Consider the following 22619-nt stretch of genomic DNA (forward strand, 5'->3'; position numbering starts at 1 on the left):
AATGGAGTTACAACAACTGGCCCCATGCATCATGCCTGTACAGGATAACAAATAAGAGGGTGGGCAAATATTCTGGTTGAAGGGCATGTAAAATGGACAAAACACAGAAGAGGTGTGTCTTTAACCAGTGACAAAACTCCAAGAGGTTTCTTTGAGATCTGACAAGTTTTGGAAGGTTGCTCCCAGCGTTGCCCCGTGCACAAATTTAGACCTAGCAACTTTGTATGCATTTGGCTGGATATTCGTTCTGGGTAGCTGATTCTAAGACCTTGGGTAGATGATAATGCTGGAAAGGCAGTTGTGACAATAACCATGAAGCACATTGTGGCCTAGCACAAAGTTTCGAATTTGGCTCTGCCAACTGTTTAAACTCAGTGGAGAGTCCACATAGCTGGTTTAACATATGGTTCTAAAGGGGAGCCTGGCACCCTGCAGAGACCATAGGAGGCTCTACAGAGGAGCTCCAAGCTGGTGCACATCTAGAAGTATATTTGCGCCACTCAACCCATGCCTCCCAGGGCCCCAAGCCTAGCCAAGATTGTGGAATACCTTCTCATGTGGCTCTCCGGTGGCCAGAGAGATCTTTGCTGTGTCCCGGGTGAGGAGTGCGGAGTGTACAGGGGGTCAATAGTCTGGAGCCGTTAAAAACAAGATGGCACCCGGGGCTCCCGTGAGTGTCATAGGTAGAGGGTCCAATGACGCCCTTATTGGAAGAGATGCTATTACCCCCTCTAGACAAAGCCCCCATCACTCCTCCCGGCCTGAGCATGGCTGGACTGGGAGGCTTTCATTTTCTTCATTTGCTCCTGCCCGCAGCGTGGCCGGTGTTCAAGTACGTGTGGACCTGACGTATCGGACATTAGAAGACAGGACCTGTTTTAGCACAAAAAGCCATGGCTGTATCACCTGGTTTTCGTGGATGGTGAGCAAGCAAGCAGAGCCACAGCAGGTGGATCTCTCCTCTGCCCTCTAGATTAACTTTGTATTTGTGCAACACACAAGGTGCCCAGTCTCCTGTGGGGAGGCAGTTGGTGATGTGTTATCACAATCTGGGGTGGGACTGGCATGGATTGTTGCCCCAGAAAATGGGGCTTGATTGGTGCCACAGAGCGCTCTGCGGACCCTTTGTGAAGGAGGTGCTCTGATGCTCTAACAGGTAATATTTCCCCTTAAGTTTGTTCGCATTGTAACTAAATACCTGCCACTTTTTCTTTGCAATATGTGGACTAAGGGAGAAAAGTGAATAAAATGTCGCAATAACTGTTATACTGTGTCTGACCCACTCCAATGTAAATGTAAATGTAGTTGAGCTTATATAGCGCACAGCTACCCGCAGTGGGTTTCCCGGCGCTTGCTTAGGGAACCCGTCCTGGTATTCCCCTGTGAGATATCAGGGTATCCACAAGGTGAAAGTCAGGCATCCCGCCGCGAGGGGCCGTTGTGGAGATTAAGCAAGCTATTGCCCAGAGTCGCAGAGTGTGAGCCCGTGAGTCGAGGAGGCACCGGGGCGAGAATTATCGAGTCCGTGGAATTTTTTAGCCCAAGACCCGCCGAGGCGGGGAATTGAACCCTGGTCCAGGACCGATCTCAGCTTCCGGGTCTGCTGCCTCTAACCCCTGAGCCACACTTCTCCACACTACTCCAATGCAATATTCGACTCGAGGTGGGGTTGATCCAATGTTCTAGCTCCAAAAGCGATATTATATACCCAGAAATATGTTGAAAATATGTTCAAAAGTCACCAAATCACAACTTGAAGAGGGTGTACAGGAGGCAGGGTTGGATTGGGATTATAAATCAGCCCGGGCATGCTAAATAAATGTGGCCCACATTTGCATATTGCCTTTATACAAAACACTGCTTTGGCAACGTTGTATAAAAAGAAGGGGGGGTCTCTGACAGAGGCATGTTTTCTTAACTTTACTTAGATAAAAAATACACACCTGAAAACAATTTAGGCGACTTCTGCTCGGCCCCTGCCCCCACTCAATATGCATACATTAATTGGCCAGCCCAGCAGGAGAAAGGGAGTGATACCTTTGCCCATTGATAAAAGGGAGGTAATGGACGCACATCTGCCTCCAGAAAGGCCACTCAGGCACCCACTGGGCTGCTGGCTGCATCTGAACACACCAGATAGAGCCCAAATCGGCCCACCAGGCTGCCTAAAAAAGCAGCCCACAGCTGGAACTCGGACACTGGCCCCTCGGCCATTGCCCAAGTGCTCGCCTTACTAATCCGACTCTGACATGAAAGCTCATCACAGGCACCTGCAGCCCCAGATATCATTCTCAGGTCAGTTGAAACAACGCAGAAGGGGTGTATCTCCGAGCGATTCTTGATGCTAAAACAGCACTGGAAAATATGATTGATAGGGTCACTGCTCATGTTAATCTGATACATTCTAACCATAAATATTTAGCAGAGAGATTGTCCACTAATGAGTTTACTTTATCCTCTGTGCGACCATCAGTGAGTTACAGGCACATGTTAAAGGGCTATCAAAGACAGTTGAACAGCACTACTAGAGGCCGAAGACATAGAGGGACGCTCCAGCTGAAATAAAGTGTACTTGATTGGCCTTCTGGAGCACTCTGAGAGCTTTATCCTGGACGATTTTGTTGAGTGCTGGTTTCTCCACAAAGTTTTCGAGGACATCACGCCACCGCATTTTGTGGAGGAGAGGGCCCACAGGATCACAGCTCAGTGTCTGCCCCCGGGTGCACCCAAACCCACTGATTGTGAAACTCCTACGTTACAGGGCTAGAGACCAGATTTTCCACAAAGCTGGCGAGCATGGCCCCGTGGGAATTTGAACATTTTAAAATCCACATTTTCTGCCTTTCACCAAGATGGTTCTGAGACTGAGGTGTGCATTCCAAGACATTAGGGTATCGCTCCGTCAGCATGACATATGCTTTGGTTTGTTATTCCGAGCAAGCTTGAGGATAGTGGTTACTGATGAAACACATTTCTTTAATAGACCAGAAAACCTGTCTGGAAAGCAAGGGGATTGAGCAGGGACTCCACTTAGGGGGTCCTCTAACAAAACTCAAGACAGGCCCACATTGGAAGACATTAACATAAATGTCATGCAAAAAAACTCTGGGGGCTGCATTTGGTGGAGGAGAGGGCCCGACTAGTAGACGAAGTTCTTTTGAACACAACTAGAAGGTCTCCGCATTCAGCTTGAGAACATAGCTCCTCTGCTAAAGATTCAGACTCAGTTGACACTTCAACTCAAGACCAGTGTTTGCTGGGCCAGTTCTATCTCCAATGACGGCTGATCGCATTTCTTAAATGTACTATAATTAGTTATGAGGTGTCATAGCAGCTCATGTTTCAAGATTGCTTTTGGCACATTAACTGCTGCTGGGTGTCTCAGAGGTCGAGGAAAAGAAAGTGGGGCTACCAAGGGATCGAGTACAATTGTATGCTGCAAATTCTGGGCCAGTTCATATACCATTCCAGCGTCAATAAATATTATGGGCACACATGTACCATGAGAATTCCAATAGGAAGTTATATAATAATTTGTGAGTGTACTTTAGGGGTTGGTATGGTATTTATCCAAATCTCTACTGTGTGGGGAGGAGTGAGGTTTTACAACCATGCACACTTACATATTAACATTTCACAAAATGTCGTTGGTGTGTTTCATCAAGAATTGGTTGCAACTCAGCACTACGGTGGGAAGGCTAGGAGGCTCTCTAGTATGCAAGGTGAGCAAAAAGTGCCAAACATGTGACAACACTTACCGTTGCTGCAGAAAGTTTCAGGTGGCATACCTGCAGGAGACACACTTGACCCAGTGCTTTAAATGGGACAGTACCATCCTGTACTGAGTACTGGCACTTATCTATTTTGAGAGGGACAATACCTGCACTTCTCAAGAAAAACGTAATACTGTTAATTGGAGAGTACCAGCACTTCTCAGAAACACTTCTATTTTTCAATTTCAAGCACTGATTTGACCTCCACAGAACTTACCGAATTGAATAGAAAATGGCTAGGACAGTTATATTCCACAGCATGCTCAACTTTTGCTAGAGGCTGACTAATATGAATATTACGAGAGGTGCTTTGTGCTGTGGGTTCAGCTCATATAGACTCAGATAGCAGGTTTGCCATAGTATCGGACTGTATGGAAAGAGAGCTGCTAATGAGTCTATATGCAGCCACCATTAATCAGGCAAATGACTTAGAGGCCCTTAATCCACACATGCTCGCACTTCAAGACACATGTTGCGTTTTAGGTGGGCTTTACACTATGGTTATGGATGTTGTAATGGACAGATACTCCCGCCGCTCTGAGCCTCATCAGATCACATACACCATACTTTTGAGAATGAGCGAAACAATGGGAAATAATAGAAACATGGAGAGTTGTGCACCCGGACGTTACTGAGAGCTCCTTCTATTCACAGGTACAAAAGGTTGGATATGGTTATGGTCATTCTTGGGAACGTGTTGGGAATGGCGCCAATCGGAACGCTTGGCGCAAACTATTTTGGGCCACAGCCCCTTTCTGCTAACATTGAGCCTGGTGGGGTCTAGGCCCATGAGTCACACTTGGAGGTTGAATACTGACTTCCTTTTGAACTGTGGTCACATATTACACACTACTTTCAGGAAAACGAGGGGTTGGTTAATAATACACCCACCGCGTGAGGGTCATTCAAAGTGGTTATCAGAGGTCAATGCATCAAAAACTGCATATGGAGTGAAAAGGTGAAAGCACACCAGACTCACGACAGAGAAAGGGAAAGGAGAATATGAGAGAACTCATTGGAGGGTGGCTCTGACCATTAAGTCAGAAAAGTAGAGGTACACAAGGAATACTTTTCTTTGAGGGGCAGGCTTAGCAGGGTCCATTACAAATACTTAAACAGTCAACATGCTGATAGACAGGGTGGCTGGATGAAGGCCGGTTTGCTAAATCGAACAAATTGCCAATCTGTGCCATAAGAACAACTGAGAGTAGTTTTTAGACAGTACTATGAATCATTATTTTCTAGCGCATCTGACACAGACAGGTCAGCAATAGAAACCTTTCCAGCAAGGCAGCCCTGCCTGTCCTTAACGAAGAACAGAGAAAGTTGATTGGGGATCCCCTCATTATTACGCAGGAAGTTAGCGCTGCTGTGGACATGTCAGCCACGTGTAAATCACCTGGCACAGATGGTTTAACAATACAAAAGTTTTTTTCCCTTGGCTTGTTGTTTATCGCCTAAATTGTACTTTTTTTTTTTAACTGAAATACACTTCTAATGCAACATTGGTGGTATTATTAAGATCCGATCGGGACCCACTTGTTGTACGCTTGTAAAGAACCCTATCACTTCTCAGTTCAGAGTACAACATTTTGGGGAAACTGCAGGTAAATAAATTGGCACCCGTGGTTCACCCGTTGGTCCACCCCAATCAGTGCCAATGCATTCCTGGTAGGCAGACACGTACGAACTTTGTGCTATTTTCATATAGAGGGTATAACATCTAGAGCACAGTCAACGCCTACGGTTGTCTTGTTAAACAAAGAAAAGGAGTTTGTAACTCTGTTGTGCTCTTTCATGCTTACAGTGTTGTGTTGTTTTGTAAAATGTGTGTAATTACTATACGAGAACCAGTTTAAGATTTTAGGAATCGTGTGGCATTCATAGGGGTACATGGCAGGTATGGCTGCTCTCTCCATTGATTGTTGCACTGGCAATGAAACCACAGGCGTCTGCATTCAGAGATATTTTATTTATTTATTTGGGAGACTTGTTGGGCGCACAAATACCCGTAGGTGTCTTGGCGCCATGAATCGTGCTAGCAGGGGAGAATTAACTATTGATTAAAGAGCCAAGTTTTTATTTGCCTCCTGAATGTGAGTAAGGACGTGATTATCTTACTTTGGGGCGTAACACTGTTCCAAAGTTTAATGGTGGCAACTAGAAAAGATCTGTTGCCCCATGAGGCTTTTTTGTTCTTGGTACCATCAATAGGTTTGCTGAAGATGAGCGTAAGCATCTTGAGGGAGTGTAGGGACATAGTTAAGTTTTTTTAAACTCTGGTCCAAAGGAGTTTATTGATTTAAAAGCGATGCACAAAGCTTTGAACTTGGCTCTGTTTCTAACAGTTAGCCAATGTAGTTGTCGAATGATGTTGGAAATTGGTTTAAATTTGGGGTTACATGTGAGCAGTCTAGCTGCTGCGTTTTGCACCAGTTGCAATTTGTTTAGATAAGGCAATTGATTGCGCTTTTACCATGCAGCAAGTACCACACACTATGTCCTTACAAGCAGATGATGCACTACTGTACCACCTCTAGAGCTAGATCTCCTCCTGGTGTTTTTTGGCTTGAATAACCATGGTACCATTTCACTTTCACAGTTCCATTTGGGTTTGCTCCTCTATCTTGTGATCCTGGCCAGAAGGGAGATTTGCATCAGATGGAAGGATCCGGTCCCCCCTACTAGAGAAAGTTGTCTAAAAGCCGCTCTACGTACGGCAAGTTTAGATCAAGAGGAACTGCCTGTTAACATCTGGTCTCCTCTGTTGACATGGGGCATCGCCTGCACTTGATAAATAGTTAAGATCCTGTATTTGATGGTTTTGTCTAATGATTACACCAGTCCTCGGGATAAAGAGGAATTCCATGGTCGGCTGGACAAATGCAGTGAGTCGAGTGGCACCCAGTTAAGTATAAATCGACTTGTCAAAACTGCTGGAGTCTGTGGTGAGATGAGGACAAAAAAAATAATACTACTGTAGCACCGTCACCCAAGATGAAGTTTGACCAGTGTCCGTTGCTTTTGTCTGATTTTGGGAAAGCAAAGGGATTAAAAGGAAACTGAGGAAAGTCTAGTCTTTTTCCTGTGCACGCAGTAACCTATGTTGATTCCCCCAACACCACTTGAAACCATTATCTCCTGGAAACCTGACACCTATATTTACTTGCAGGTTGGGGTTTATCTTGAAGAAAGGCAGCTGGTACAGGCTGTTCCTGCAATTTATGCCTCAGTGGTTTTTTGGAAGGGTTTCATTACAGGAAGCAGGGCACAGGTCAAGGGTACATGAGGGTAGATGGTGTCTACCCACTATTTTCACAGGGTGGACACCATTTACCATGCCAAGAGGTTGGGCCCCACAAAAATATGCTAAATTTGTCCCGGTGAAATTTTCAGATGTTTAGGTCGGAAAGGTGTTTATCAGGTTCCAGCTGTGCCCATAACAAAAGCCAAAGTTAAGGGGCCATCAGGCCTCTTTTTGTTGGAGTTTCCTGGCTGGGAGCTATCGTGAGCCTCACACCTGGTTGTAATGAAGGGAAAACAGAGGCTCAAGTAGCCTCACATCTAAATGAAATGGAGGGGAAACAGAGGCTCACAGCTTGTTACCACGTTGCTGGTACTTAAGAGAAGCATGCTTTTCATTTTGTTCAGTCACTATGAATTAGAGCTATGCATGCACTGTAAGAATTTCCGATGTGTTGGTCTGGCACAGTGCTTACACAAATAACTATTTAAATACCACTATTTTGTGGTATTTTGTTTTATAGAACTACTCATCCCAATGCAGGGTGTCAGCGCTCTTTACATCACACGTACACATTATAAATTGACAATAATTCATATATGTGTAAATCAATGTATAGGATGTGTTACATAAGGCAGTGAGGATTACATGGTGTAGGAGCCCCGTCCTTCATAGCTCACTGTGCTATATTAGAAGGAATACAATTTATGAACTGCAAGTAACAAAACAATGTCTGTGTTAAAAGCAGTAACCTACTTATATAAAATAAAAATCTGTCATCTGTGTTTTACATAATGTGCTTTTCATGAGACACATAAACCCTCTATGCTACTTTGATTTCAAACTGGGACTAAACAAACCACAGATCTCGCCAGTCACTATGTTATCCTCCTGAGCTATCTCATCATTATTATTATAATTATTATACCCTGAAATTTAGCTGGCACACAAAGATCTCTGCAGCAGGCACCTTAACCCCATAAGATATTTTTAAATTTAGACTTTGCAACCAATTAAGCAGAACAGATTTACTGCCAGCTTTCTCCTTGTTGCCAATTTCTTCGTGGCAGAGTTATAAAAAACATAAACGTATAAGTTGAGGCCCAGATTTTGTGTCTGGTTTGCATCACTTTTTTGACACAACTCAAATTGAAATTTAAATATTGTAACATGCTCAAATGTACTCATGATAGACATGCTAAACATATACGTGGTCTTAAGATGTGAAGTCACTTTCTGTGAGGTCATGGGTTGTGATGCGACTTCCTGTGATGCCACGTGCTTTGTCATGCACTGGGATGGCACTCACTGCGATCTCACTTGCATACTGCCTACCTTGGATAGTCCCCCCACTTCTGTTTTTTAGGATGTATGCCCTGATGGAAAGAATCAGTTGTCCGAATGTTGATATTGCCATGTCTTTTTATTTTTTCAGGCACTCCCAGTATTGTTGAAAGGTTTTTCTTTAAAGATTTAGACGGACTTTTATCCTATTTAGTATGGACAAGCAAACAAAATGCTCTGCAGATGCATAAAGGGGGGTGGGATTGCCATGCCTGTAATCATACTGTCTGGCAGGTAAATTGGTCTAGCTGACCAAGTGGATGAGAACTCTGGATGAAGAGGACACTATAGAGGTCACTGGATTTCTGGATGGAGCATCTCTTGTGAATATAATACCCAACACTACAATGGATGCAAACAAGTTTTTGGCTTCAATATGTGTACACAATGAGGACGCGCACTTCATATGCTTCAGGCATACTATTGTGGATCCTACTTTTCTTCATACTAAGTATTAAACACAATGATTGAATAGTCTAGTCAGAGGCTGGTATCCATATGGTAGAGTGTTTATTTGCAAAAGGAACATATACCCCATTTGACGGGCTTAGGGGCCAATTTCAGATCGGGTAGGGTAGTTTATGGCACACACCGAACCACAACGCTTAGAAACATCATCTAAGATAATGACTCTCGGCACTGCAACACATACTGCCTCAATCATGTGCAGAACAAAAACCCATTTTTTCAGGTTGAGACATCGGGATCCAGGTATGTGTGGGAGGAATATATGTGAGTGCCACTCTCTGACGACACATGGCAGAAAATGCTAGAACATGTCAAGTTGGTTACTAGAAAGATGCATTTTAAATTGATGCAATGTTGTCATGCAGATGCAGGTTTCTATCACATGGTTTGGGAATGTTGTTGGGAAGATATAGTGGTCATTATTAAAGACGTCACTCGGCTCACAATTTCCTTGGACCCCAAGCATTATCTGTTAAGTTAAATCAGTAGAACTGAATAGCAGACCTGACATTTTCTTCATCATGGAGACATGGTTAAATCTTGACTCCACCCCTGACATACTGGCTGCTCTTCCCCTGGACTATTATATCCTCAATGTAAACCGGCAACCAGGGAAAGTGGGTGGCAGAGTAGCCGCTATCATCCACAAAGATCATAAATTCACATCCATGTCCTCCTTAACCCTCCCCGCAGTAGATAAGATGGTCATCAAGCTTGACTCTACCGCGGGGCTACTAATCTGTGTCCTCATATACAGGCCTCCGCAGCACATGCCATTATTCCCCCTCTCAATGAGTGAACAATTGGCCAATCTTGCTAACGGATTATGCCAAAATACTGTTAATAGGTGACCTAAACTACTGGTGCAACGACGAACTTTGTGGACCTCATGCTACTGAACTGAGTGAACTTCTATCTAACCTCGACTTCACTTACCACATCTCCTCAGCTACACATATCAAAGGTCACACATTGGACCAGGTGTGGAACACTAACCTCACTGTTTCCACGCCCACAATCTTACCTTGCATCTGGTCAGACCATCATCTAATAAAATTTACCGTATCAATTCCCATCTGCAGTAAGACCCTCAAAAATGCTGGCCATGCCCTCCATCAACTTAAGTTTGTGGGAAACCACTATCAGTATGACCGTAAATGTCATAATGCACGCACATGTCGATTCAAGTTAAAAACCTTTTTCTGCATATTGACTCACTGCGGGCCAACATTTTGGAGTGAAAATGGATGCGGGGTGTTATTGTTTGAATACCTGAAATATTATAAAGATATTTTCTGATTTCCCACAGATAATCACAGTTAAGCAACATATGTGCTGCTTTATATAGGGAAACAGTGTGAGAGACACACCTTCCCTGAAAGCGTGTGAGCTGGTATGCGGGCCCGTGGATCCCATGTGGTAAATATAGTGCTAAAATGTGTACCCCTGGATATACAATACCTGTGGGTCTGGTTCACCTTTATGCCAGTAACTGTTATGGGAGAGGTGGCAAACTGTATTTATCTAAATGAATCGGTTTTATGTTTGTGTGTTTGTCAGTCATTTTTTGTGTCTATGGAGGTGATTTATGACCTCGAAGCTCTGACGAATTTGCCGCAAAGAAATAAAGTCAATGAAACATGTTGGCCTACTTAAAATGGGTATGTAATATGTTATGGTGTTAACATTGAGCAAGCTCACGATTTTTTATTAAAGGGTTAAAATTGTGTGTGTGAGTCTTAGCTCATTTTTAATTTGGCCTGAGACAGTTGTGTCTCTTGCAATTCATGGGGTCTGGTTTTCTTCTTGCTCTTTTTTCCAGTGATTTTTTCACTAAGTACATCTCCACACATTTTGTTTTCTGGACACTACACACTTTTCATTGAGAAAGTCGCCGATGATGATGATGATGATTACGTGGGCAAGCTGGTGAGAACCTGCCAGTAGCTCCTCTGGTGGTGCGCACTTTAAGCACTTTCTCTTTTCTCCACACATTTTTCGGGGTGAGACACATATACTAATGTTCAGTGGTTATGTGATTATGAATGGTCTGACAAACACTGATTCCTGTTAAATTAACCTAGTATCTTGGGCATAGAGGACCGGATTAAACTGTATAATCCTAGAAACAGTTGTTGGGTTGAGGTGAACACCCCCTGACCCCGGTCTTACCATAAAAATAGAAATTAGTGCCTTGGTAGACAGATTTTTGTTGTTTGAATAGTTGATGGATGGAGGGCAATCAGGCTTGTAATCGTCCCTCTATAGCTCCTTGCTGTTTAAGATTTAAAACCTACTTGCCAAACCTTAAACTCCCCTTTTAGTACATTTAAGTCACCCCTAAGGCGGGTGCTATGTATGTAAAAGGTAGGACATGCACCTTTATGTTTTGGATGTCCTGGTAGTGATAAACAGCCTATTTCATTTTCTCTTACTGTGAGGCTTACTGCTCTTATAGGGTAGCATTGGGAATTCCTTAATAATCTTTTAAGCTGTAATTCCTGATCAGAGAGGACTAGCTTTTGATGTTTCATATGTTCGGAATGGTATGCTAAAGCCTACTTACTGGTGATGTTGGATTTAACTCTACTAGTTTTAGAAAGTGGACCATTCTCTGCATGTACTGTTCTACGTACCTGACAGACAGTTTCCATTACATGTCTGGGCCGTGTAGCAGCTACATGTGTGCATTCCCTCTAGACAGCCACAACGCTGGACACTTAACTGTATCTGCATTCATCTGCCTAATGATGGGTCATCCATGGCAGGAGGGAGGAGAGTCGGTAACAGTTCACTTAAAACGCTAGTGTCCTGTCTCCCCACAAAGAGCTGATTTACCCCCCATAGCTAGGTTGGCAGACAGGACTGAGCTTGAAGGAGACCTGTGCATTTCAGAGAGTTCATTTGAAGCCACCTCCTACATCAAAGGAACTTTTGAGCATAAGTGCTGGGTTTCTGGCCCCATCAAATGAGACATTTTTGGACCTGTATCCAGACATCTGCACATTGCCAGAAGGACTGCTGTGCTGTGAGGAAGGATTGCTGCTTTGCTAACTGCTCTGCTGTGTTAGCCTGCTGCTTGTTGAGCTGCAGGAGAGATTGCCACTTTGCGACCTGCCTTGCTGTGCTGGCCTGATGCCTGCTACCTTTTTGCTGTGTTACCTTCAAAAGTGTTTTTCAAGGGCTAGTTGGCTTACCCTATTCACCGAAGTTTCAGGGCCTTCAAAGATTTCAAGTTCTTGCCATGGGAACCACTCTGCGAGGAGTCCGGCACTTAATCTTGCATCTACAACTGTGACCTAACTTGCTGAGCTGGCCAGTTGTCTGCTACCTTTTTGCTGCGCTACCTTCAAAAGTGTTCTTCCAGGGCTTGTTGGCTTACCCTGTTCCTTGAAGTCTCAGGGCCATCAAAGATTTCAAATTCCTGCTGTGGGCTCCACTCTATGAGGAGTCTGGCATTTAATCCTGCATCTATAACTCCCCAGAGCCAGTTCACCAGCTTGCATGCCTCAACTCTGAGCGCTTCTCTGAGAATGAGCATCAACGACTCTGCTCCAACCAAGCATGACTGAAATACAGAGTGCATCGCCGTGGTAACGCTACCAGCGTCTGGTATGTTCAACGGGGCAGCACTGAGATAAGCCTTTGATGTGAGGCCCGCCGGGTTTCCTGAATCATGGCAGTCAGCATGTCAGCACAGCGGGCCCCCACGAAGAGCTACGACTCTATGTGCCGACAGCAACAAAAGCAGCACGAGCCCCAGGGGCTCTAGAAAAGTACTGGGATTCCGCACTCAAGCGAGAGGTCCATGCACCCGGCTGCACAGTTGCAGGCCACATGCTTTTCTGCACCTGGTGGCTCCATTGAGCCTTGCAGACTTATCGTTGAGTGGCGCTTGGGCACAACAGGTGCCCTTGTGCACCAAGCGAAACCCGGTTGGGATTGAGAACACTTTGAAACCCGCATTTGCACTTCCGTAAGGAATGTAAAAGCAGCACCTGCATATTTTTGCGCTGTGATTCCCCTGTGCATTGAGTGTAATAACTTGAAAAGTATTCATTGGATTTTTACTAGTTTGGTATCATTTTGTTGATAATACAAAACCTATTTTTATAAACCTGCGTGTTGTTTTTTTGTGATGTATTGTTACTACAATGTCAGTCACACACATGTTAAGCCATCCACATTATGATCTACATTGATGTCAAATTATGGATTAATGAACTAATGTTTTCTGCTTTCAGCCATCGTTAACTAATGAATTGTAGATTGAATATGTTCTTTTGAACTCTATGTACATAAAAATAGTTCATCAAATATATCAATTGTATTAATTCATAAATGTATTATTGTCCAGGACAACACTTTTTATGTAAGGATCGAATCTATTCTCGTGAGTTCTTTTAAAGGATTATATTGCTACATTTTTTAAATTGCATATAAAAAAATACACAAAAATTATCTTTTGCAAAAAAAAGAACATAAGTTTTCTTGGTTATTAGACAAATTGTCATTATATTGTCTATTACATGTTAGTCAGAACACTGTATGCCCTCATATTCATATGAATTGTTTCTTACTCAAGTTTGTTTTCAAATATTTAGATATCTTTTTGTGGTGTATTCATTGTGTTACTGTGTGTTTGTGGTGCACAAATTCTTTACACATTACCTCTTTAGATAAGCCTGCTTTCTCTACGCCAAGCAACCAGAGGCTAAGCAAGTTATCTCAATTATGTATCTAGCTAGCCTTGACTAGAGTAGTGGGTTCTGCCTGGCATGGGTGTCTACCTTAGCCAACCAAAAACCCAATTTCTAATAATAATTGCTAACTGAAACATAGCAATAAATTGAAAGACAAGGAGAGCACCAAGGTAAGTAGGTGGTTGCAAGATTTCTTCAAGTGGGAGAGAGCATAGTTGTCCACTTTAATGGCCCTCCATCAGAGAACTAGCAAGGGGCCTCCTCGAGATGCCTGGACAGTATTTTGCAGATTTTAGAGAGTAGATCTGACACACGTCCACCATGAACTTAGGAGGTCATTATGATGGTAGAAGGACTGCCACCGCCGGGCCGGCAGTGTTGGTTCTTCCACCATCACCAAGCGTATTACCCACTGCCAAATTAGGATGGCGGTGGGTACTGTTGCTTCACCAACAAAGGTAATCGCACCGATTGCCTGGCGGGCGGTGCAGGACCCCTAGCATGGTGGTGGTGCCTAGCAGGCACTGTCCACCAAATTAGGATGTGGGTTAAGGAAAGGCTGGTGGGGATTGGGTTTGGGGGGGCCGACGCGGGCCCCCCTTGCTTGGGGGTGTCGCTGCACTGGGGGGCACCCATGGTAACCCCCTGCATTTCCATGCACCAAGTGGCAGGCACAGCGGGGTGCCTGCCACGTAGTGCAGGGAAATGCAGACATGGTGCTGCAGCCCGTCGCACAGCCCTCAATGTTAAAAGCCCTGGATGTGCCCGCCAGTATTGTGGGCGCATCCTAATTGCAGTGGTGGGACCGCCGCATGTCTGGCGGGCGGTCCCAAACACCACTACTATGGCAGGCGGACCTAGTCCGCCCGCCATTGTAATCAGCCCCTATATCATGAGAATTAATTAATGGTATAAAAAATGTATGGATTTTGGAGTTCCTGACACGTTCTTCATGGGTTGCAGAAATTCAACATAAGTGTATTGTAAATGTCGAACTAAATATGGTGCCTGGTGATTAGGGTGGGTGAGCACCTATGATAAAGGAAATTTGAATGAAACTCTTCATTGCTGTGAATATCACCTATGATTACTTTATCTGTTTGTATCTCGTGGATCAGGTCTGTATTTTTCAAAGGGTTTACTAATTAATGTTTGTACAGTATATTTGATTATGTACAGTTCCACTGTCAATAAATATTGATTAAAAATGAGACGTGGTTCTGACATTAAAGACTGGATATCGTCCAGATTTCAGTGTTATATGCAAAAATAAGATTGGAGAAATTCATTTTAGAAGACTGGCAATAATCTAACTGTAACGTAACAATAAAGCTGCAGCAGCGCTATTTGTGGCTGAAGGTCTATACCTGTGATGCCAGGGCTGGTAGAAAATATTTGTGTTTTCACTTTTACTTATCAGGTAAACATATATTGGATTCAAATAGCACCATCACACTGCAAACCTTTTGTACTTGCACGAGGAGAGCCTATATTGAGTCAGGGATTGTAGAAGCTCGGTGTTTTAGGCAATATAAGTGGTACTACATCCAATAATGGGCATCTTTCAAGTACTTGATCACTTACTGGCACACTACTGCCCATCCTTCAGTGTGACATAGATCTGGGTATCATCCATGAACAGATCATGGCTAACATTGTGACTATTAAAAATATTAGAATCAGATTATGTAGCTTTTGAAAATGTTAGATGGGGTAGCAGGGCCTTGTGGGATATTACAGTTGACAGCGGTAATGTGGACAAATGATATCACTTGACTTGGTGAATGTGATAGGACATATGGATTCCATCCAGGCCCAAGCAATTACGTTCACTCCTGTAGATGAGGGCAAGTCCTCTAATAGAACATTGTGATCAAAGGAATTGAACACCACTGACCAGGTTAATCAAAATCAGTGCACTTCATGTGCCTTAAGGTAGTCTTCTCTTGTATATAAGTGAAGAACCAGTCCCATGGCAGAGGTAAAATCTGAATGAACGTGTCCAAGAAGAGCCAATGTGTTTTGCTTTTCAGAAACAGTTTGCAACCGTGGAGTCACTGTAGACAACTTCCTTTCTTTGGAAACACATGCGAATAATTTACCTGGGGTATGCTTTGCATTGCTATGAGGGTTAGGAAAAGTGTTCCCTGTTGTACCTGATCAGGCCAAAGCTTTTATTGCATGTAGCGTTATACTCAGCAGACTTGATTATTGCAGTGCTCTCGTATTATGAGCCCCTAACTAATTGATCAAGAGACTGAGCAGAGAGCAGGTGGCGGCAGCAAAATTGACTTTTGATAGATCATGGAGGTCCTCAGCAACCAAGGGTCTAGGGGAGCTTCATTGGCTCCATGTGGAGTAGAGGATGTTTTTTAAGACAATGTGTATTGTGTTTAGGGCCCTTCAGAATAAGGGCCTTATACCGCTGCAGCGTAGATTGGAAAGATATGCCTCGGGAATAGCCCTGCGTTCTGGAACTGCCAATCTCATCAAGAAGCACAGGTTTCGGAAGTCTTGACAAGAGAGCAGTGCCTTCTCAGTGATGGACGGCCAGCTGAGGAACAAACTATTGTCTGAACTGAGGGCTTTGACAGATTTTCAAAAATTTAAGAGAGCTCTGAAGTTCTGGTTGTTTCCTAGATAATGGATGTATGTATCAATATACTTTCAATCAATCAATCAAGCATTTATATAGCGCACTACTCACCCGGAGGGTCTCAAGGCGCTGGGGAGGGGGGGTCCGCTACTGCTCGAACAGCCAGGTCTTGAGCTGCTTCCTGAAGGCGAGGTGGTCTTGGGTCAGGCGGAGGTGGGTTGGGAGGGAGTTCCAAGTCTTGGCGGCCAGGTAGGAGAAGGACCTTCCTCCTGTTGTGGCTCTTCGGATGCGGGGGACGGCGGCGAGGGCGTGGCTGGTCGATTGAAGCTGGCGGGTGGGAGTGTAGAAGTTGAGGCGGCTGTTGAGGTATCTTGGTCCTTGGTTGTGTAGGGCTTTGTGAGCGTGGGTGAGGAGACGGAAGGTGATTCTCTTGTTGACCGGGAGCCAGTGCAGGTCTCTCAGGTGTCCGGAGATGTGGCTGTGCCGGGGGATGTCGAGGATGAGTCTTGCTGAGGCGTTCTGGATCCGCTGGAGTCTCCTCTGGAGCTTGGCGGTGGTTCCGGCGTAGAGGGCGTTGCCGTAGTCCAGACGGCTGGTGACGAGGGCCTGGGTGACCGTCTTCCTGGTCTCGGTGGGGATCCACCGGAAGATCTTGCGTAGCATGCACAGGATATTGAAGCAAGACGAGGAGACGGCGTTGACTTGTCTGGTCATGGAGAGGGAGGAGTCCAAGATGAAGCCCATGTTGCGTGCGTGGTCTGTCGGTTTGGGTGCGCTGCCCAGGGCGGGGGGCCACCAGGAGTCGTCCCAGGCGGAGGGAGAGGAGCCCAGGATGAGAACTTCCGTCTTGTCTGTGTTCAGTTTCAGGCGGCTGGTCGTCATCCACTCGGCTACGTCTTTCATCCCTTCGTGTAGGTTGGCTCTGGCGGTGGCGGGGTCGTTGGTGAGGGAGAGGATCAGCTGAGTGTCGTCGGCGTAGGAGATGATGTTGAGGTTGTGTTGGCGTGCGATGGCCGCAAGGGGGCTCATGTAGACATTGAAGAGGGTGGGGCTGAGCGAGGAGCCCTGAGGGACGCCGCAGATGACTTCGGTGGCTTCTGATCTGAACGGGGGAAGGCGGACTCTCTGTGTCCTTCCGGCGAGGAAGGAGATGATCCACTCCAGTGCCTTCTCCTGGATTCCGACGTTGCTGAGGCGCTGCACTAGAGTGCGGTGGCAGACGGTGTCGAATGCCGCGGAGAGGTCCAAGAGGATGAGGGCCGCTGTTTCTCTGTTGTCGAGCAGGGCTCGGATGTCATCGGTGGCAGCGATGAGGGCGGTCTCGGTGCTGTGGTTGGCCCGGAAGCCAGACTGCGAGAGGTCGAGGGATCCATTCGTCTCGAGGAAGGCGGCCAGCTGCTTGTTGACTTTCTTCTCGGTGACTTTGGCCGGAAACGGGAGGAGCGAGATGGGGAGGTAGTTTTTGAGTTCGGTGGGGTCCGCTGACGGTTTCTTAAGTAGAGCGCTGAGTTCGGCGTGCTTCCAGTTCTCAGGGAAGGTAGCGGTGTCGAAGGAGGTGTTGATGATGTCCCGCAGGTGGGGTGCGATGACAGCGTCGGCCTTGTTGAAGACGTGGTGGGGCAGGGGTCGGTTGGAGATCCAGAGTGGATGGTGTTCATCGTGCGGATGGTGTCTTCGGTGCTGATCGGAGTCCAGGCGCGTAGGGTGGTGGTGGGGAGCGTAGGTGCGGTCGTGGGGAGCGTTGGTTGAGTGCTGAAGCTGTTGTGAATGTCGGCGATCTTGTTGTGGAAGTAGGAGGCGAGGGAGTTGCAGAGGGCTTGAGATGGGGTGATGTTGTTGTTTCCGGCGTTGGCGTTGGAGAGCTCTTTCACGATGTTGAAGAGTTCCTTGCTGTTGTGTGCGTTGTTGTCCAGTCGTTCCTTGAATGCAGTTTTCTTGGTGGCGTGGATCAGTTGGTGGTGTTTTCGGGTGGCGAGCTTGAGGGTGGTCATGTTGTCTGGTGTAGGGTCTTTGTGCCAGGTTCTTTCGAGGGCTCGGCAGTGCTTCTTGGAGCTCTTGAGTTCGTCGGTGAACCAGGGTGCTTTCTTGCTGCTGGGTCTGCTAGGTGGGGTCCTCAGTGGGGCGAGGTCATCTGCACAGCTGCTGGTCCACTTCGTGAGGTTGTCGGCGGCCTGGCTGGGGTTCGCTGAGCTGGTGGGGGGTGCTGGCTCAGGGATGTGGCGAGCTGGTAGGCTGTGATCTTGTTCCAGCTTCTGCGTGCACCCTGTTGCTGGTGGTGGTGGACCGTTGTTCTTTTGAAGCTGAGACCGAGGTTGGCGAGGTTGTCCAGCAGGGTGGTGGTGTTGCGGTCGTTGTTGTTCTCCAGGTGGAAGTTGAGGTCCCCGAGGAGGATGTAGTCAGCGGAGGGGAGGGCGTGCGGGGTGATTAAGTCGGTGATGTCTTCGCTGAATTGTGAGCAGGGTCCCGGGGGTCTGTAGATGAGGGTGCCTCTGAGGGTGGTCTTCGGGTTGGTGTGGATCTGGAAGTGCAGGTGTTCGGCGGTTGTTAGGGTGTCGTTGATGTTGGTCGTGATGCGGATGGTGTTCCTGTGGACGATGGCGATGCCTCCTCCAGTTTGGTTGCCGCGGTCCCTCCGGGTGATCTTGTATCCGTCCGGGATGGCGATGGCGATGTCGGGTGCTGAGGAGGCGTTCATCCAGGTTTCCGTGAGGAATGCGACGTCTGGGGATGTGGTGTCGAGGAGGTTCCAGAGTTCGACGGCGTGTCTGTGGACGGAGCGGGTGTTGAGCAGGATGCACTTCAGGTGGTTGCTGCTGGTGCTCGGCTTGGCGGGTGCGGTGCAGGTCCGGATGCATGTGAACTTGCAGGAGTGGCAGCTGAAGGGTCCGTGGGTTCGTCTCGGGGTGGCTCGGTAGCATCCCGAGATTCGGCCGGTGTTGAGTGCGTTGAGTTCGGTGGTGTTGTAAGTCCGGTGGGGGGGCTGGTGTCTGCGGGGGCCAGGGGTTCGGGCGCTGGGCGCGGTCCAGGCGCGGACGGGCGCAGACGGGCTTACCTTTGGCGCGCCCGCTGCGCGTCAATGCTGCGCGTTTGCCACTCTGCCATATGAGGAGAGTGGGGGGGCGGAGCGAGGGAGGAGCAGCTGGGAGGCGGGAGCGGGGCAGCGAATGGGAAGGGTCCTAGGTGGAAGGGGCGGGGCTGCAGGGGAGCAGCGGCGGGGAGCGGGGAGGTGGCGGGAAACGCGGCGGGGGCTCAGCAAGGGAAAACAGCGGGCAACAAATAAGAGGACAAATAAGAGGACAAAGGCTGGGCACAGAAAGGGCAACAGAGGATACAGCAACAATCAGAGGGGAAACAAACCGCAAATCACAGGAGACAGGTCACGAAACGGGCACCAGGGGGGGAAACAAACAGTCAGCAGGAGAAAGCGGCGCTGCGCTACGGAGGCTGAGACCACACCAGTGGTCAGGAGCACAGCTGCGGGCAGCGGCGGGATCGGGGCAGCCTGGGCACACCCACGGGGAGTGTGCGCGGTGCGTGGTGGTGTGACCGGCCCAGAGGGTCAGAGGTCACTGCACACCACTGCGTGCACTCCTCCCTATAAGGTCCAGTGGGAGGGGGGAGCAGCTGGGAGGCGGGAGCGGGGCGGCGAATGGGAAGGGTCCTAGGTGGAAGGGGGTGGGGCCGCAGGGGAGCAGCGGCGGGGAGGTGGCGGGAAACGCGGCGGGGGCTCAGCAAGGGAAAACAGCGGGCAACAAATAAGAGGACAAAGGCTGGGCACAGAAAGGGCAACAGAGGATACAGTAACACTCAGAGGGGAAACAAACCGCAAATCACAGGAGACAGGTCACGAAACGGGCACCAGGGGGGAAAACAAACAGTCAGCAGGAGAAAGCGGCGCTGCGCTACGGAGGCTGAGACCACACCAGAGGTCAGGAGCACAGCTGCGGGCAGCGGCGGGATCGGCGCAGCCTGGGCACACCCACGGGGAGTGTGCGCGGTGGCGTGACCGGCCCAGACTTTCTAATATTTTGCCTTGGTCTCTGTGAATACAATGGCTACTACAGCGCCAGGATACCAGTTTGGTAACAGTTGCGCTTTATAAATAATTTAAATAAATAGGGAGAGTCAATGGGATCTCCACCATACACAGAGAGAGCGGCCCCCACCTCACGCCAGAAGAATTGCACCGGCCCACAAGAACACGCCAGGTAAAAGCTTTTTAACTTTCGGTTCTTAGTTTGAGGCCAAATCAGGGGGAGACCTTACTGCTTAGCACCTCCAACTGAGAGTGACTATGTTTATCATAATTTAGGCAGACAAAGGCTTACTTCATCCAAAAGTACATATGGATTAGACAGCTCGAGTTTTGGGCCATGGCTCCCAATTTGTTGCATTGCTCTGGGCAGTAGACATGACCAAGTGGAACACTTGAGGACAATATGTGTTAGGGTGAGTCTAAATGATCTGACCAAACCAAGCCATTCTTGGTGACCGTGGCCATGGTTGAATGACCTGAGGGCCTCTCTACTGCCGCTCAATAGATCTCTTGCCACTTCCTCTAGGACTAGATTGGAATGTTTTGCTTTTTGTGTTGTGGGCTACCAGAAGGTCAAGGGGCGTCGGTACCACCTGATTATCTTTGTCCATCTCAATAAACATTCACATCTACTATCACAGCAAATTCAGTATCCACAATTTAGCACGTTTATGGTTCTCATCTCAGCATATAATTATTAAAATCGTCTTATGGTCATGCTTTCACATCTGGACAAGTTTAGACTTCATCTTTAATAACACGTTTTTCCTATTTACTGGCATGTTCATAACACATGCATTTGTAAATTCACGACTCTCAAATGAAGAAATAACATTTTGGTGTCCTGTAAAAAAAACATGTAACATGATCAAAATGTCCCTATTCATTCAAAAAGAAACGTTAGCAGGGTCGGGCTGGCCCATAGGGCGACCAGGCAGAGTCTGATGGGCTGGTGTGACAGTTCAGTGTATGGCCCGTTTTCCTTGGCTGTTTGGGGGCCTGTTTATGGTCTACTGGGCCGATTTTAACTTGTGAATTCCTTGACATTAGCACAAATATTGCATGCAACCTTCCATAACTTGCAAACTAGTTATACGGCTCGTCTTTGCATGTTCAAAACTACCCCAGTTTGCAAACATGGACCACTTTTATTGCATTCTAATTCACTAATGGGGGCCACTTTTATTTGGATTCCCAGGGTCTATTTTCTGCCCCAGACCAGCCCTGAACGTTAGAATTCCAAGAAGGCATTGCACATGGTTGTTCTTTTTAAACATTGTGGCTGAGAACCTATTACATTTCTTCATATCTAACTGTATTTCTAACGATCATCTTACTGCTCAGACTGATCGACATGGTATCTTTTTTCAGTATGCCTATTCTTACTTTTCCAGTTCTATTCAATCCAATCGAACTCCGAAATTATAATCATTCAAAATGACATCCCTTTGAACAACAACCGACTAAACAATATAGAAAATATTTTACACGAGTTACACGATTTGTAGTGCCACAGACTTTTCTGCATTCCCTTTACATGTGATATCCGTTAATCCGCAAGTGAGTTTATAAATGAAACAAGCATGGCTTTGAAAATCATACATACCTCGGTTTTTTGGGCAACGTCATTCATCTCTGCAGTTTTTCAATCTGCCCTTCTCAGTATGTGTTTTGTTTCAATCGGCACCTAAAATGTATTTTAGAATGTGTCATGTCATGATTTTTTTATACATGAGAAATGACAATCATACGCAAATACATAAAATAAGACAGATGTATGAAGAACTTGAAGATGGTAACAGAAGGCTCCTTTTCATATTCAGCTTTATAATAGTGAAGTACTTACACATTTCACAAAAATAATGCAGGTATTAATTAGAGTTTACACCCATTCATTCAAGCATTAATCTCAATCTTAAACTTTGTGATCATTTGACCCTAGAAGCAATTACAGCAAACTCTCTTTAAAGGTGCTGTATGTTAGCATTTCATTTCATTTCATAGCGTTGATAGTTTAAACTGTGAATGGATTGCAGTGACAGTGAAAGGATCCGTGATTTCACTTTCAGTCAATGGATGATCAGTGACTGATAACTTAGATATTATGGGCTCAGGATGATGGAGAATTGAACCAAACACAATATACACCCTCAATCCCATGCCACAGTTAGAACCTGGAAAATGAATTCTGTGAGAGTGCGTAGTAAACTGCCTATGTTTGAACAGAACAGGCCACTGGACAGCGCCAAATGTCGCTTGAATTGAAATAATATTGATGGAATGGGAAGCAGGTCTGATTAGCAGAAAATAAATGAGTATATGGCATGGTCTATTTGTATCCCTGTCACAATAATGTATTTGAACCACGCTCCATGTTAAAATCAAAGGTGGAAGCCATGTACCTCCATAGCGGCTATTTAAAACCAGGTTTTCATATCCACAAAAAGCCGCCACT

General features: G+C 46.4%; 1 protein-coding gene across 7 annotated transcripts in view; it reads right to left on the reverse strand.

The window, feature by feature from the left end:
• NEXN (nexilin F-actin binding protein) overlaps positions 1-22619 on the reverse strand; it is a 382609-nt gene that overhangs the window by 155125 nt on the left and 204865 nt on the right. For all 7 annotated transcript variants that reach the window (XM_078645115.1, XM_078645157.1, XM_078645108.1 and 4 more), the window contains exon 2: positions 21771-21851. In XM_078645115.1, the coding sequence (XP_078501241.1) occupies positions 21771-21797 (27 nt within the window). In that variant the 5' untranslated portion in view covers positions 21798-21851. The remainder of the gene's footprint in view (positions 1-21770; positions 21852-22619) is intronic.

This window comes from Lissotriton helveticus, chromosome 1_1 (genome assembly GCF_964261635.1).
Source record: "Lissotriton helveticus chromosome 1_1, aLisHel1.1, whole genome shotgun sequence".
NCBI classification, from domain to species: domain Eukaryota; kingdom Metazoa; phylum Chordata; class Amphibia; order Caudata; family Salamandridae; genus Lissotriton; species Lissotriton helveticus.